General features: G+C 40.0%; 2 protein-coding genes across 2 annotated transcripts in view; one reads left to right on the top strand and one right to left on the bottom strand.

Moving 5' to 3' along the window:
* The window catches only part of LOC117345525 (ubiquitin carboxyl-terminal hydrolase CYLD-like), a 37622-nt gene extending 34802 nt beyond the window's left edge, over positions 1–2820 (top strand). The window contains exons 11-12 of the mRNA XM_033914300.1: positions 533–734; positions 1420–2820. Coding sequence (XP_033770191.1) covers positions 533–734; positions 1420–1598 — 381 coding nt within the window. The 3' untranslated portion in view covers positions 1599–2820. The remainder of the gene's footprint in view (positions 1–532; positions 735–1419) is intronic.
* Positions 2821–7228: 4408 nt separating this feature from the next.
* Positions 7229–14538, bottom strand: RAB5IF (RAB5 interacting factor). The gene is made up of 4 exons (XM_033915181.1): positions 14312–14538; positions 13359–13462; positions 9470–9599; positions 7229–7806 (listed from the first exon to the last, which is right to left on the bottom strand). The coding sequence occupies exons 1-4, from the start codon at positions 14414–14416 to the stop codon at positions 7765–7767; spliced, it is 381 nt and encodes a 126-aa protein (XP_033771072.1). The 5' UTR covers positions 14417–14538; the 3' UTR covers positions 7229–7764.
* Between the last annotated feature and the right edge of the window lie 1446 nt (positions 14539–15984).

Genomic DNA, 15984 nt, shown 5'->3' with positions numbered 1-15984 from the left:
TTCCCAATATATTTTGAGAACTTGCAAAATATTTGAGCTAGTACTGTGAGAGAAACCCAACAAGATGTGGTCAGACAGAGAAAAGCCCAAGCCAAGGCCCAAGGCTTCAGCTCCAGTGGGGTGACGGATCAAGGTTCTTTCATGGACTCAGATCCAAAGAGGAGCTGGAGGTCATTACAGTGATGGTATCCAATCAAAGCTCAAGTTATGTCAAGACTCCTGTAGCAGCCTAGACATAGTAGCTATGGAAAAGGGAACCAAGATGACTAGAAACACAAATTAAAAGAACGGCTTGATTTCTGTTTAGGTTCTTTAGTTTAGCTGTAGAGGGCAGGAATCACAGCTTTAAAATGCTGGGGGCTATTGGGGTGGGAGGGTGAGATGAGGTGGAGAATCTCCTGGGATTTTTATAACAGTGACACCTACTGGCCAGACTTGATGCCCACATTCTGAGTAAAGGATGAGAACACCCAAGCCATTAAAATAAAACCAGGAAAAGGTGAGTAATCTGTGCTTTGTTTTATTTCTGAAGGTGCATTCCCACAAAGAGAGACAAGAACACAAAGCCCAAAGAATTGAAAGTACAAAAGGTCTTCACTGCAACTCTACGTCCAGGCAAAAGCTGCAGCTCTTTGCTGTACTCTGTATTAAGACCAGTCACTATGTCTCTTTTGTGAAATACGGACCCAGCAAGCATTCTTGGGTATTCTTTGACAGCATGGCTGGAAGACTAGGTAAGATTTATTTTTTTCTATTCTAAAAACAACTCCTTTCAATTGCAAAAGCCAATGATAGGCGGGGAAGTGGAGACAGGACATTTTGGGGAAAGACTACAAGTGGGAAATGGAGGACTGTGGTTCATTCAGAGACAGAAAGAGAATGGAGGGGTGACGGGAAAGAGAAGAAAGACGTTGAGAGTAAGTGAAAAGGGTAGAGAAGAGGTAGGAGAGAAGGAGATTGAGCTTGGAGGGGAACTGGAAGACTGCATGGTGAAGGCAAAATATGGGCAATAACACAGAAGTGAAGATCAAAATGAGATAAGAGAGAGGGCAGAAAGGTGGCACAGTGGTTAAAGCTACAGCCTCAGCACCCTGGACTTGTGGGTTCAAACCCACGCTGCTCCTTATGATCCTAGGCAAGTATAGAACGGTATAGAAAATTGAATAAATAAATAAAGGAAGAGACACAAGGAAGGTAAAAATGGGGAGGGGGGGCAGAAGGGGCTCAGAAGATAACCAGAGAAAAGATTGCATGAGAAAAAAAAATTATTAGACAACAAATAAGGAAAAATTGTTATTTGGGGGGAGTTTTTAGAACACACATTTTGCAATAAAGGGCACTAATTATGGAAAATCAGCGTAAATCTTTTGCAGCTTGCCTCCAGTCATTCACCAGTACATAATTCTGCCATTCCTTTAGGTGACGAAAAGGGGTCAAATGTTCCAGCAATCCAGCCTTGCCCTCAGCTGGGCCATTACTTGGCTATGTCTGAAGAACAGTTTGCTGCCATGGATTTCACACGGATGGATGCTTTGTCAAAAAGATTCTTCTCAGACGCATATATGTGCATGTACCAGGATCCCAATCATGGCATGTAATGCAGACAACCTGTATTGATGCCGAACGACCTAGAGGGTGAACACAACCTGTTTCGTGTTGCCAGGACCTGTCTCCTAGTGCTTGAAACTCTTCAGGAGAGATCTAGGAAGGGGAGAGATGTTAAACCTTCTATCGCCGAAACACATTGGAGCTTGGAAGTTTTAAGAGCGAGGTGTGGGAAAGATGGTACCAAGTCTGGTTAAAAAGGGCTTTGTCAGCAGGCTTGTAAATGTGAACGTTTTGTTAAACTCTTTCATCAGGCTTCAGAACCAACCAGTGTTGGCCTTTGCAGGCACCAAATGGGAACAGGAAAATGATTAAACAGAAGAGGATTCAATTATGGCACACTAATGTCTCAGCTGGGTAAGAGAACAGCAATGCTGAGGGGCCAAGTGCCACAGAAGCCAAAGAATGAACTAATGGCACTGCTGCAATTATTAGAGACCTTGAACCCAAGGCAGGAGAAGGAATGGATTCTCAGCACAGTGGTGGGGTGACTTTAAGGAACACAAATCAGGATCCCGGAAGGGAAGAGACATTTGAAGTAGCGTGCAATGCCATAGTGCAAGAGCTTCCTTAACTGTGGGTCAGGGTCTTGGCGAGCCCTTCATAAAACGTCACTGGCCCCTGCTTCCAGGGAATTGCGCAATTGGGACCGCAGCTACTGGACAATTGATACGCGTATTTTTACAGTTGTAATTGTTTATTGCCTATCTTGCTGTATGTCCCATCACCTTTATAATTTTCTAACCCTTCTGTATCTTTTTTGAGATGCTGTGACCAAAATTACACACAATATTCAAGGTGAAATTGCACTATAAAGGCATTATAATATCCTTACTTTTGTTCTCCATTCCTTTCTTAATAATTCTGAGTTAAGTTAAAGGCAATAAACAGAAATAAAACTAAAAAAAGAAAATACCTTTTTCATATATTTATAATTAGCTTTCAAAGGCAATGCTGTCTTCTTCAGATCAGCAATGGTACTGCGCACAATAGTTAGGGGCAGGAAATTTTCTCACACTTGGGAATCTTTTTGGGATTTCATGTGCCCCCCTAACGTCTGGCGAAAAGCATGATTTCCTGTTTGGGACTGAGGGTTTCGAATTAGTTCATATTTCAATTTGGTTAGTGAAGGCACTTTTGTATGTAATGTGTTATCCTATTGCATAATATTCAAGAAAACTATTGTTTTGTACGGACTTTGTTACATATTCTTAATAAAACAGACTTAAATATAATTATATACAATTGATTTCTGTTCAAGCACTTGTGCCCCTCATCCCAGACCATGGAGGTGGGCAGCCAGGCCCTGAAGCTGCAAACACCAGAGGGTTCAAACTCTAGTGCAGTGGTTCCCAAACCTGTCCTGGGGGACCCCCAGGCAGTCAGGTTTTCAAGATATCCCTAATGAATATGACAGGTATGCAAATCTCTCTCATGCATATTCATTAGGGATAGGTTTGGGAACCACTGCTCTAGTGGAATGAACTGGCCATTTTTCATTTGTGTGTGATTTGACTCCATTAAGCTATTCAGCTTTGGTTTTATATGCATATAATATGTAAATATATATGATTTATGCATTTTAATGATTTTGTAATAAACTTAGAACACAAGAATAGCTATACTGGGTCCATCTAGCCTAGTTTCCTGTTTCTAGCGGTGGTCAATCCAGGTCACAAGTACCTGGCAGAAACCCAAATAGTAGCAACTTTCCAGAACCTCAAAAATCAAGATTCCGTAACCCCAAATAGTAGCAACATTCCATGTGGAATCCCCAAAGAGTAGCAACATTCCAGAATCTCAAAGAACAAGCAAGATTCCGGAACCTCAAATAGTAGCAACATTCCATGCGGAATTCCCAGAGTAGCAAGATTCCATATTAAGATACCAGGGCAAGCAGTGGCTTCCCCCCATGTCTGTCCCAAAAACATACTATGAACTTTTCCTCCAGGAACTTGTCCAAACTTTTTCAAACCTAGCTATGCTAACTGCTGTAACCACATCCTCTGGCAACAAGTTCTAGAGCTTAACTATTCATTAGTGAAGAAATATTTCCTTCTATATGTTATAAAAGTATTACCATGTAATTTCATTGCGTGTCCTCTAGTTTTTGTACTTACTGAAAAAGTAAAACATCAATTAACCTACCCCTCACCCTGTAATTGTTATCTCTGAAAATTATGTCGTGACACATTTTAAATTATGTATGTAGAGATGACTGAGGGGAGATATGAAGTCTACAAAATCCTGAGTGGTGTTGAACACGTGTAAATGGATCGATTTTTTACTCCATCAAAAATCACAAAGACTAGTAGTGGACACTCGATGAAATTGCAGGGAAATATTTTTTCACTCAGAGAATAGTTAAGCTCTGGAATGCATTGCCAGAGGATGTGGTACAAGTGGTTAATGTACAATAACTGGTTTAAAAAACAATTTGGAAAAGTCCATAGTCTGCTTTGAGATACATTGTCTATGATGACAGCTAGATCTTTTTCTTGGTTGCCAATTCCTAAGGTGGACTCTAGCATCAAGTAAGAGGGATTTAGATTATTCTTTCCAATCTACATCACTTTGCATTGGGGGAGGGTCTAAAAAATGATGTCAATGAGGCTTCCTACAAGCAGTCTTGTGACATGGGATGCTTAACCCACTTGTCCAGGAATAGAGCGGGATTGTACAAGAAAATAGTGTTTAGGGTGTAAATCTTAGCGGGCAAGTGGAGTGCGCAACCCCTGTATTCTAGAACAGTGGTTCCCAATTTGGTCCTGGAGCACCCCCTTGCCAGTCCTAATTTCAGGATATCCACAATGAATAAAGGGGGAAGAGTGTAGCTCAGAGGTTAACCCTTTCAGGACCATAAGGATCGTAGGCCAATTTTTGTGGTTTTGACGACATTTTTATGGTAAAAAGGGCTTGCAGATGCCAAAAAATTGATTTTTTTTTTGTGAAATATCATTATTTTTATTTAAAAAATCACACTTCTGGCTTATGGACAGTGTGGCAAGTGAATCTTCTCGTCAATCTGGCAACGACGCCAATGAATGAATGTCGGAACCAGTTTGTTTACATAAAGGCAGTATCATATGGAATCCGTACATATCAAATTTAGAACTGTAGACTATCCCAATCAAAATTTATAGGATTTTAAAGTTATGGGACAAATATGTCCCTTGGTCCTGAAAGGGCTACAGCCCTGCTGCTTCTTGTGACCCTAGGCAGGTCGCTTGGTCCCCTAGGTATTAGATAGATTGTGAGCCCACCAGGACAGACAAGGAAAAATGCTTGAGTGCCTGAATAAATTCACGTAAATCGTTTTGAGCTCCCCTGGGAGAATGGTATAGAAACCTGAATATATAAATATGTAAGGAATTGATTTGTTTCCACGGCCTCCATTATGTGCAAATCCTTCATGCGTATTCATTATGGATAACATGAAAACTTGGCTGACAAGAGGCCACTCCAGAACTGACTCAGGAAACACTGATCCACCCACATCCCTCCCCTATCCAACACAATTTGGGCATGCAAGAGGTGTGCGCAACTCCAAATTAACGCCAATAAAGGTCAGTGATTGAATGCTGACGCCCGACGTACGCAAACAGGATATGGGGATCAGTTGTTAGCCGTGGACATAATGTAATATTTATAAGCGTCGATACCGATGTCATCCTCTTCCCTTATCTGCCCTTTGCACTTGGAAGATGTACGCCCTACTGAGTGCGATGCAACAAGCTCTCAGGGGTCTGGATAAAGTCGCTGATATGTCACTTTACAGTAGACCTTTGGAATAATCTAAGATTAAACATAATGGTAAAGTTGTCTATTGGAAAAGATGGTGAAAAGCAGGAGTTTGGTTTGTGCTTGATAATGCCTTTCTCGTCTTTATGCTCTTCATTCCCTCCAATTAAACACTCAATGGCTCATATTGTCTTCAGTGCTCACCAATGACCCTGCACACAGAGGACAATAATACTCCAAATAACGTACATTGTTGGAGTGCATTCGTTCTTTCACACGGAAAAGCAATTTCAGTCTTTTATATAATCCTACGAGATCACCATTACACTTTCTCCCCACGAGCCACGGACCGTTGGGACGAATATACTTGCTACTCCAGTATCAGATATTAATTGGAAGATATTATGGACCAACCGTCCATTACTTTCATCCAGAGTCTCGCAATCCCTATATTTCGTCACGTGGAAGGCTAACTTGAGACCTGACCCTAAATGCTGGCATTGCTTGGTAGCTGATGGCACTCTTCTACTGTGCTGCCATCCAATCTTTTTGGTCTCACATTTGGAAGGCCATTAAAATTATTACAAATTGCACGTCCAACCTAACTTTTGAAATGGTAATTCTACGATCTCAACACCCAAGCTTTGCCAAGTCGGATTGCCCTTCCAAGTTGATAGACACTATGTTTGCTACAGCGATCGTGCGCATTCTCAAGAACCGGAAATCAGCCTCTTTGTTGGATTATACCTTCTGGTGGAATTTGCTCTGTTTATACAATAAATTTGAACAATATGCATTTGAAAAACACTACATTTCTAGGTCATCACTTCATGTTTCCTCTACCATATCGCCATGGAAGTATCTTGCTCAATAGCTAGACTGCTTCGTGACCATTTCAGCTTTCTATTATTTTCTGTTCTTCTCTGTATATTGATATTTTGGTCATTATCAATGATTGCACTTATTGCACCTTAATTTTTGTTATTGTTCAAAACACTTCAATAAAAAGTTTGAACTTTTTTTTTTTAAAAAAGAAGTGTCGATGGTCCTGCAACTTCTAGGTAAACAAAAAAAAAAAAGCGCCAACTTCTGCAATCGCCTACAAAAACAGCGCCGACTGCGTGTCAGATCACACCAGGGCACCGTTTGCAGAACCGCGGCTCCTGTTAAAGGTAGGCGCCACTAATGCAGGTCAGGTTTTAAAGGCCTACATTACCGGCACCTACCTTGGACAGAGAATCACGCCTAACGGCGCCCAATGTCGTTTCCGGCCCAAACCACCCCCACTTTGACCTTAGGCGCCTCTACAAATGCGACTTCAGTGCCCTTTTTGTAGGTGTCTACCGGAGCCTACATTTTAATGAGATTTTAATTGTTTTTTAATCAGCAGCCACCTATTCGATAAGCAAGAATGTTGATTTTAACAGTATAATAACGATGGTGTTTTTTAATTAGATATTTGTACTTTATTGAATTGTATTTCTTTATTGATGTTGTATTTAAATTTGGAATATGTTTTTTGAATTAAATTTCTTCACTGAAATCTCAGTTTCTCTTGTTGTGAAACGCCCAGAATGCATCCAGCTGACCTTCCATTTATAGCATAGGAAGGAAAACATCCATGACTGAGTGCAAAGAAATGACATGGTGACAGAATTTGCACCCATCCCATGTCATTCTTTAGCGTCCGTCTCAGTCTCAGTCCTCCCACACCAGCATTCTTCGATGCAAGGCTTGAGGGTCAGTGGCTGGGCCCATTCCTACTCGGATATTTCCCTCTCTCCTTAAAGAATGACAGATGGCTTCCTGCGGTTAACCATGGAAAAAATTACCAGAATAAAAAACAAGTTAGAGATGGTAATAAAGAATTAGCAATAATAGCTTATTTGAACAAATCAGATCTTTAATTAACGTAAAAGACCAGTTTAATCATGAAATATTATGTACCATTTCAACAATGCAGCACTCCAAGGCCTTTTGAGAAAGACTTGGAATACACTAATTTTTAAAAGACTGACATCAAACGTGAAAACTGTTGTGTCTGAATTCGACTACTGTGGAAGACAAAAATGATAATGCATTGGTTGATTTTAATATTCAGTTCTTATTTGTCTCCACACTGGAATACTTGGCGTTAGAACAGTTCAAAGCTAAAGTCTGATCATGGTAATCTGCAATACTGTATATAAATCTGAGGATTTTTTTCTTTTTTGGATGCATCAGCAACATTTCTATAAAACAGCGATGGCTCGACTGGCTTCAGGAGATCTTCTGTTTAAGATTGCTCTTTTCTCCTCTATTGGCAAACTCTGTTTAGTGTTTGCATCTCCTTCGGAATCCATTTCGGTCTTTCTGATTTATTTAAAAATGTTCCAAGTCCCTGGACGTGAATTGACAAAGATGGGCGAACCAGCTGTGTCAATCAAAGTGGATGGCAGTGTAGAAGATGACCCAGACGACCTAAAAAAAGACAAAAAGGGGAAAGGAAAAATTTGAAAGGAACTCATTCTTATTTGAAGATTATTTATTTAAAACCAAAAGATGCAGGAGCCCAGGGGTCTATTTCCATCTGATATTTCTGAGCACCACACATCACTTAGACTGGACATATGTACATAGGGGCTAACCTTTACTGGGCTCCGAAAGGAGCCACAGTTGGAGCACAAACTTTAATGTCCAACCTACAGCAGAAGTGGAAGTAGAATCCTACTATTTAGTCAAGGGCTCATCACCCTCTATCCATCTGATGTCTTTATTCTTTGATCTTCCACTGGAACCCTCTACAAACAGGATGATTTTTAGCTTGTCCCCAGCCTTTGACCAGATAAGACAACACCTGACATATAGCCTTCTTTATCCTTCTCCCCAAAAAAACCTTTCCTTTAGAACTCCATACTTGTCTACAGAACAAAAGGGCCCTTCCACCAAGCTGTTTTAAGCAGATAAAGCAGGTTTCATTGTGTGGTAGATATTAGAATGGGCCTCCACAATGTCTACAATATATTAAAAGTAGCCAACATGGAAATCACCCACACTAGCAGCTTAACACAATGCATGTGTGTGATGGGGCAGAGGTGTGGTCATTAGTGACAGCTAGCACATGAGACAGTACCGCGCACTAGTTGTCATGACTCTAATAATGCAGCTGCATTAACCACTACCCATCAAAGTCCAGTAGCGCAACTGCTCTCACCATGTGTGGGCAGCACCCTCCTCCCTTTCCCCTCCAACATCAGGTGACTTCCTACCTCATACTTCACTTTCTCTTGAATGTCAAAGTCCCCCCCCCCCTGCCCTGGTGGGAGCAGTTCCCCCTCTGCTCCTGCCCAGGGCTCAGCGACTTCTCAAACAGCCATGTCTCCTAGCAGTGGTCTCATTGTACTATACTATTAGGGGCATCCTTCCTATCTGGCATTGCAGGTAATATGGTGTAGTGTCTCCACCACCCAGTAAATGCAGGGAAAATGCTCAATATGGCCTCTTATTTATCACACAGACTTTACACCTACTAAGCACTAGCTTTTGCAGCTAACTCGCAATAAGTACAAACCTTAACACGCTGGTAAGAAAGCCCCAAAAGTTTATTCTTTGGGTTCAAAGTGGCTTTGAAACCCTATTTTTTAATCCAACTTTTGATGTCCATGAGGTAACTTGACAAGTTTCTGGGGCACATGGGAGCAGATCTGGTAGAACTCAGCCTCTTTTCTCCTCTGTGGGGCTTTGCATTACTGTATTTGCTTGTTAATTCCATTGATTTTCCTGCCAAGTTCAGTATAAAATGCCTTATAATTGGACTAGTTAATTTCCCATTTAAATTCCTAATTATCTGTTACATTGCCTCTCAAAAAGGCAGTGAAGCAGATTACAATTGGGACAGAAACTCAAACAAAGTCCAATTAATCACAGTACAGCAGTGGCCTAATGGTTAAGGTAGTAACCTCAGCACCCTGAGATTGCAGGTTCAAGCCCAGTGGTGCTCCTTGTGACCTTGGACAAGTCACTTAACACTCAATTGCTACATGCACGTTAGTCACATTGTGAGCCCACCGGGACAGATAGGGAGAAGGACTTGAGTACCTGAATGTAAACCACTTATATATAACTAAATTTAAAAAAGAATTACCAAAAACAGTGCGAAGGATGTCATAAATCCCTCCTTTGTGAGCTCCCACGTTCCCCCATATTCTTCCTCATCTATCCGCTGGAAGCTGCTGAAATACAGGTAAAGAACCCCAGCATTTATCACGCAGAATCTAAAAAAAAAAAACAACAACAAAACATAAAGAGGGAAATGGTCCAAAAATAGATCATTTCATGTTTCAAGCAACAACCAAAATAAACAGGCTAATAATCCGGTGAGACCTCGGTCTCAAAATCCTAATCAGCAGAATTGATCTGCAGATAGTCTGGATTTAACTAATTTCCTAGAGAGGTCGGAAACTGAGACTCAGGTACCAGCCACATTATTAGTACAGTTCGCTATTGATTCAGATAGGGAATGGATGTTAAAAATGTTCTTCAAATATAAAGATGTTCCCTTTTTGTCTAATATTATAAGAATGTACCCAGATGTTTCACGTCCGACACAGAAGAGAAGGAAACAGTTTCTTATATTGAGACCTAAGTTGGTTCAATTGGGGGCGACTTTTGTCCTGAGGTACCCTTGTAAATGTGTAATGATTTACAAAGAGAACAGATATGTTTTTTATGAACCGTAGCAGTTATCTAAATTTATTGCTTCTCAAGACAATAAGTAATAATTAACTCTGATTCTCACTCCGTTTAGAGAAGGGATTGTTCTATAGAAGTCAAGCCGCCTTTTGGTTTTCCTAGTTATATAATTTGTTAGTTAAATTTCAGCAATTTCAGCTCTGTCTCCAATTGATTGTGGACTAACTATACTGTGTATTTAAAAAAAATGTCCTGAATTATGTGGATTTAGTGATAATTTCTTCTTGTGTTTTGATTTTGATTGTCAAAATTATAAAACCAATAAAGAAATATAAATATAAACAGGCTAATAAACAGCATATCAGCTAATATTCAGCCTGTAGCAGTCAGAGTGTTTTAAGCCCCGACAGCCATAAATTGAATTAAGCCCAGGTATTCCCTGCCATGCTACGTCCAGGCGCTTGAATACATATGGAGTCAGAACTAAAACAGGGAAGTTACGCAGGCACTGGCTGATGGTCCGGGCTAGCCTAACTTATCTGCTTATTTAATCAGTTAGCAGACTGAGTGTCACCGCTAACTGGATAGTGCTGCAGGGGTCAGAGATATTCAGCAGCACTAGAAACCAGGAATATGCTTGGCGGCAGGAAGAGGTAATGTGTGTTGGTTTGGGTTGGGGGTTAAGGGACTTGCTATGGCATCCTCCCCCATCTCCAATCTACTTTCTTACAAATCACGGACAGGAAGGTTGACATCTTGCATTGAACTGCAGACGACTTTTGCAATTTTAACGCACCATCGCTTTGCATACTCATTCATTTGAGCATTTTTGAGTTTCAGCCTCCTGACGCACACCTGTATCTACCGAAAGTTCTAGTTTTACTTGATTTGAAGCCAAGGCAACAGCTGTACCTGCTACCTCAACTAAATTCCCATTAAAAAAATTAAGGAGACATGCCAAAAATCACTTCATTTGCTTTCAAAGCAAGTCATCAGCATAGCCTGGCAGGAAAGAAAGAGGCCCATTTAAAAGAAATGGGACAAAATGGCACTATTGACTTCTATACCTAAATGCTCTGTAATGTTGCGATACTGACAATACAAAAAGGTTTTTCAATACTTCTATTTTATCAGACTACATTGGTAAAACCATATTCATGGTGGTTGTAAAGGATAAATAAATATAGGGATATATTATTTTCAATTGTGATAATAATTTAAATAACTATATTCATATCACAATTTAAAAGAATTGATTAATTTAAATAGTGCTCAGACCCACAACCTTAGTGTTCTAGTGTAGAAACACACAACACCAGTTGCCCTCAGACCATCATATAACAATCCAACATCCATTAACTATAAAATAAACTTTTGTGGTGGTTACTGCTTCTCCGATGTCATTTAATAAGCAGCTGGTGTCATAAAGTGCTTGTGCAAATACTCATAAATAATAACTTCTGGAAGATATTTGTGATTTTTGGCTTCCAGAAGTTATTTATGAGTATTTGCACAAGCACTTTATGACACCAGCTGCTTATTAAATGACATCGGAGAAGCAGTAACCACCACAAAAGTTTATTTTATAGTTAATGGATGTTGGATTGTTATATGGTGGTCTGAGGGCAACTGGTGTTGTGTGTTTCTACACTAGAACACTAAGGTTGTGGGTCTGGGCACTATTTAAATTAATAATCAATTCTTTTTTTTTTGTAATTCTTTATTTATAATTTTTCAACCATTTGACAACATTATCGGTCAAAAGAAAAAATACAATGAACTGAAACAAATTCATCATAAAGGGTCAAAAACACATGATCCCTACTTTTAGGATAATAACAACTTATCAAAGTATGGTTAGTCCACAATTACAGAGAACGGAGCTAAAGAATTGACTGAGAAACATTGTAAAGAAAACTAAAGAAAAAAGGAAAATAAAGACTCAGCTTGACAGTTCCAGAACCATTTATCATTGAGCAGAATTATTAGATTCAATCCTCACGGTGATGATGTTATCTGACCTTTAGATAATCAATTCTTTTAAATTATGCTTTTTCCATGGAAAGATAGTTTTCCTCTTGTTACTCCAATTTCTATTAAAAATGTCCCCCTACAATCAGTTAATAATATTAAAATTTTAGGGGTGATTTTCGATAACAAACTAAATTTTCACGATCATATTAGTAACATTGTGAAAGGTACCTTTTACAGATTACGTAAAATTCGATCTATTTCTAAATTTCTATGTCCCAATTCACTCTTTGGTGATGTCTAAAATCGATTATTGCAATTCTCTTTTCAAAGGAATTGCCTTACATGAAATAAAACGTCTTCAAATTATACAAAATGCCTCAATTAAGCTTATAACCAAATCTAGAAAGTTTGATCATGTAACACCTCTTCTTAAAAAAGCCCACTGGCTTCCAGTTATTCACAGAATAACGTATAAACTTTGTATAATTACCTTCAAAACCCTTTACAATAAGACTCCCGCTTTCTTATTTAAATTATTAATTCCATATTCTGCAAAGAGAATTTTAAGATCTAATGAACAAAACCTATTGTCTATCCCTTCGTTGAAAATTATAAATACAAGCCGACAATTCATTTTTTCAGTTACTGCACCAGACTTGGAATGCCCTTCCTATATTTTTAAGGGAAGAAAAGGAATTTGGAAAATTTAAAAGTAACTTAAAAACATTCCTCTTCAAGGATGCCTTTGCAAACTAATTTTATTATCCTACAACCCCATTCTATTATATTTTTTAAATTATATTTTGTTATTTTGTTAACCCTTTGTATTTTCCCTTAATGCTTTCTCTTTACTTTAAAGATTTGTATTTCATTCCTCCTTAGCTAATGTTATGAATATGTTAAATTGAGTGTAATTTTGTCCTTTTTTTTAAAAATATTTTTATTTCTTGTATTGTCACCTAACAAATGAAAATTTTAAACTGTACATCGCTTAGAAGTATGATTAAGCGATTAATCAAGAAACCTAATAAACTTGAATTGTGATATGAATATAGTTATTTAGGTTGTAAAGGATATACACAGTCTGTAATGGGACCAGCGACTTGTCTATTCCTTTTTATTTTTTCTTTCTAAAATAGATTTCAACAGTACATGTTAAAAAGTGAGGCGTGTCCTAATGGAAGAGCTAATGCCTCAGCACCCACAGGTTGTGGAATTAAATCCCAGCACTGCACCATGTGACCTTGGGCAAGTCACTTCAGCCTCCTTCGCCCTGGGTACAAAAGAAACCCTTTGAATGTGGGACCGCAAAAAGGCAGTCCACGAGTTCCATTCCCTTTCCCTAAAAAGACCAGTACTGTACTTACATTGCTATTCCCACAAAGCCCTTCAGTGGAACAATTCCCCAGATGACTCCCAACACAATAGCAATGATCTGTCGGAACCAATAAATCACATCTAAGAATTCATCCTGCAGAGAGAAAGATAAAGCTATGTTTTGTGCTGCAATATTTGGTGCTGAACATCCAAAATATCAGGTCACAATTGTCCTTATAAGCTGTTGCAAGGCTGCAGAAAATCCATTACCCTTCTCTCTCTATATTACTTTTAGAAAACAGCCCTTAAACACTAAACAGTAGAAACAGAAAAAAAAAACCCTTTATTGATATTTAGGCCGCTTTTCTCTTACTTTTTAAAGTGTGAATTTATCTAAACTAAAGGGTTAATGGGCTGGCCATACCTCTGTCTGCTATTGCAATGGAAAGCAAAATTATGAGGGTCATTTCATAAATAATGCACATAATTTTTATTTATTTATATGTTTTTTGTTTCAAGTATTTCTTTACAATCCTTCAATATAGTCTTCCTGCTTTGCAATGACAGAGTCCCAACATCCAGGAAGCTTCATTATTCCATCCTGCTTTAGCTAACTGCTTTCACCACATTCTGTGGCAACCACTTGCCGAGGTTAATCACACATTGGGTGAAATGTTTTCCGTGATTTGTTTTTAAAAATGGATTTTTCCAAGGCCATCTTAAAAACGGCTTCTGGACTTCTTAGGAAATGACTTAAACTTTTTTTTTTTAACCCTGCTAAGCTAACTGCTTTCACCACATTCTGTGGCAACCAATTGCCGAGGTTAATCACACATTGGGTGAAATGTTTTCTGCGATTTGTTTTATGAGGAAGTCTGCTACTTTACTAAACCTTTTCTTTTTTAATGGATACAGCCCCCAAAGAGAAGGAGCAGCAGCAGCAGCAGAAGACACCCCCCCCCCCAGGCGGGAAGGGTGAGCAAACGTTAAGGGCACCGTGAACCTTGTCCTCCCAGAGCGAGTCGCCGCGCAAGGCCTTGCTCCACGGGGACGCCTTCACGGCTCCGTTGGACACGGCGTGCTCCTCCTTCCTGCGCGCGCCGCTCATGGTCCCCGGAAGGACCGCGGTCCGAGCGACAGACAGACAGCCACGACGCCCTCACGCCTGCAGCTCCCCGGCCGCCATCCAGACACGCGGCACCCAATGGCGAGCGGGGCGAAAGGTCACCCGGAGCACCATTGGTCGAGAGCTCGGCTGCAGGAGGCGGAGCTGGATCCGCGTGACAACGGGTGAGTACGGGGCGCCGCAGGATCCAGAACTGTGCTTGCAACGGCGCTTCGTGCTTCTGTTTCGCTATGACAGGAGAAGACCGTCAATTCGCAGAATCTGCAGATGTTCCTGGAGGAAAGGTCCATAGTCCAGAGACACTGCTTGCTTTGGGATCCGTACCATGGAATCTTGATTCTGCATAGAATGTTGCTGATCTTTTGGGTTCCGGAATCTTGCTACTCTTTGAGATTCTGGAATGTTGCTACTCTTTTGGGGATTCTTCATAGAATGTTGCTGATCATTTGGGTTCCAGAATCTTGCTTACTCTTTGGGGATTCTGCATGGAATGCTGCTACTATTTGGGGTTCTGGAATCTTGCTACTTTTTGGGTTTCTTCGTGGAATCTTGCTACTCTTTGGGGATTCTGCATAGAACGTTGCTGGTCTTTTGGGTTCCAGAATCTTGCTTACTCTTTGGATTCTGCAATGTTGCTACTCTTTAGGTTTCTTCACGGAATCTTGCTACTCTTTGGGGATTCTTCATAGAATGTTGCTGATCATTTGCATTCTGGAATCTTGCTTACTCTTTGGATTCTGCAATGTTGCTACTCTTTAGGTTTCTTCACGGAATCTTGCTACTCTTTGGGGATTCTGTATAGAATGTTGCTGATCTTTTGGGTTCCGGAATCTTGCTTACTCTTTGGATTCTGCAATGTTGCTACTCTTTAGGTTTCTTCACGGAATCTTGCTACTCTTTGGGGATTCTGCATAGAACGTTGCTGGTCTTTTGGGTTCCAGAATCTTGCTTACTCTTTGGATTCTGCAATGTTGCTACTCTTTAGGTTTCTTCATGGAATCTTGCTACTCTTTGGGGATTCTTCATAGAATGTTGCTGATCATTTGCATTCTGGAATCTTGCTTACTCTTTGGATTCTGCAATGTTGCTACTCTTTAGGTTTCTTCACGGAATCTTGCTACTCTTTGGGGATTCTGCATAGAATGTTGCTGATTTTTTGGGTTCCGGAATCTTGCTTACTCTTTGGATTCTGCAATGTTGCTACTCTTTAGGTTTCTTCACGGAATCTTGCTACTCTTTGGGGATTCTGCATAGAATGTTGCTGATCTTTTGGGTTCCGGAATCTTGCTTACTCTTTGGATTCTGGAATGTTGCTACTCTTTGGGGATTCTGCATAGAACGTTGCTGGTCTTTTGGGTTCCAGAATCTTGCTTACTCTTTGAGATTCTGGAATGTTGCTACTCTTTTGGGGATTCTTCATAGAATGTTGCTGATCATTTGCGTTCTGGAATCTTGCTTACTCTTTGGATTCTGCAATGTTGCTACTCTTTAGGTTTCTTCATGGAATCTTGCTACTCTTTGGGGATTCTGCATAGAATATTGCTGATCTT

Source organism: Geotrypetes seraphini, chromosome 11, assembly GCF_902459505.1.
Source record: "Geotrypetes seraphini chromosome 11, aGeoSer1.1, whole genome shotgun sequence".
In the NCBI taxonomy this organism is placed as follows: Eukaryota; Metazoa; Chordata; class Amphibia; order Gymnophiona; family Dermophiidae; genus Geotrypetes; species Geotrypetes seraphini.
The sequence above is the reverse complement of the archived record's forward strand: the minus strand, read 5'-3'. Positions and strand labels throughout refer to the sequence as shown.

Bases quoted from the DNA above. Each gene is read 5' to 3' on its own strand.
- RAB5IF (XM_033915181.1), bottom strand. From the start codon at position 14,416: ATGAGCGGCGCGCGCAGGAAGGAGGAGCACGCCGTGTCCAACGGAGCC. The intron at 13,463-14,311 runs GTTCACGGTGCC...TTCTCTCTGCAG, and splicing joins ACTCGCTCTGGGAGGACAAG to GATGAATTCTTAGATGTGAT. The intron at 9,600-13,358 runs GTAAGTACAGTA...TTTTTTTTTTAG, and splicing joins GGCTTTGTGGGAATAGCAAT to ATTCTGCGTGATAAATGCTG.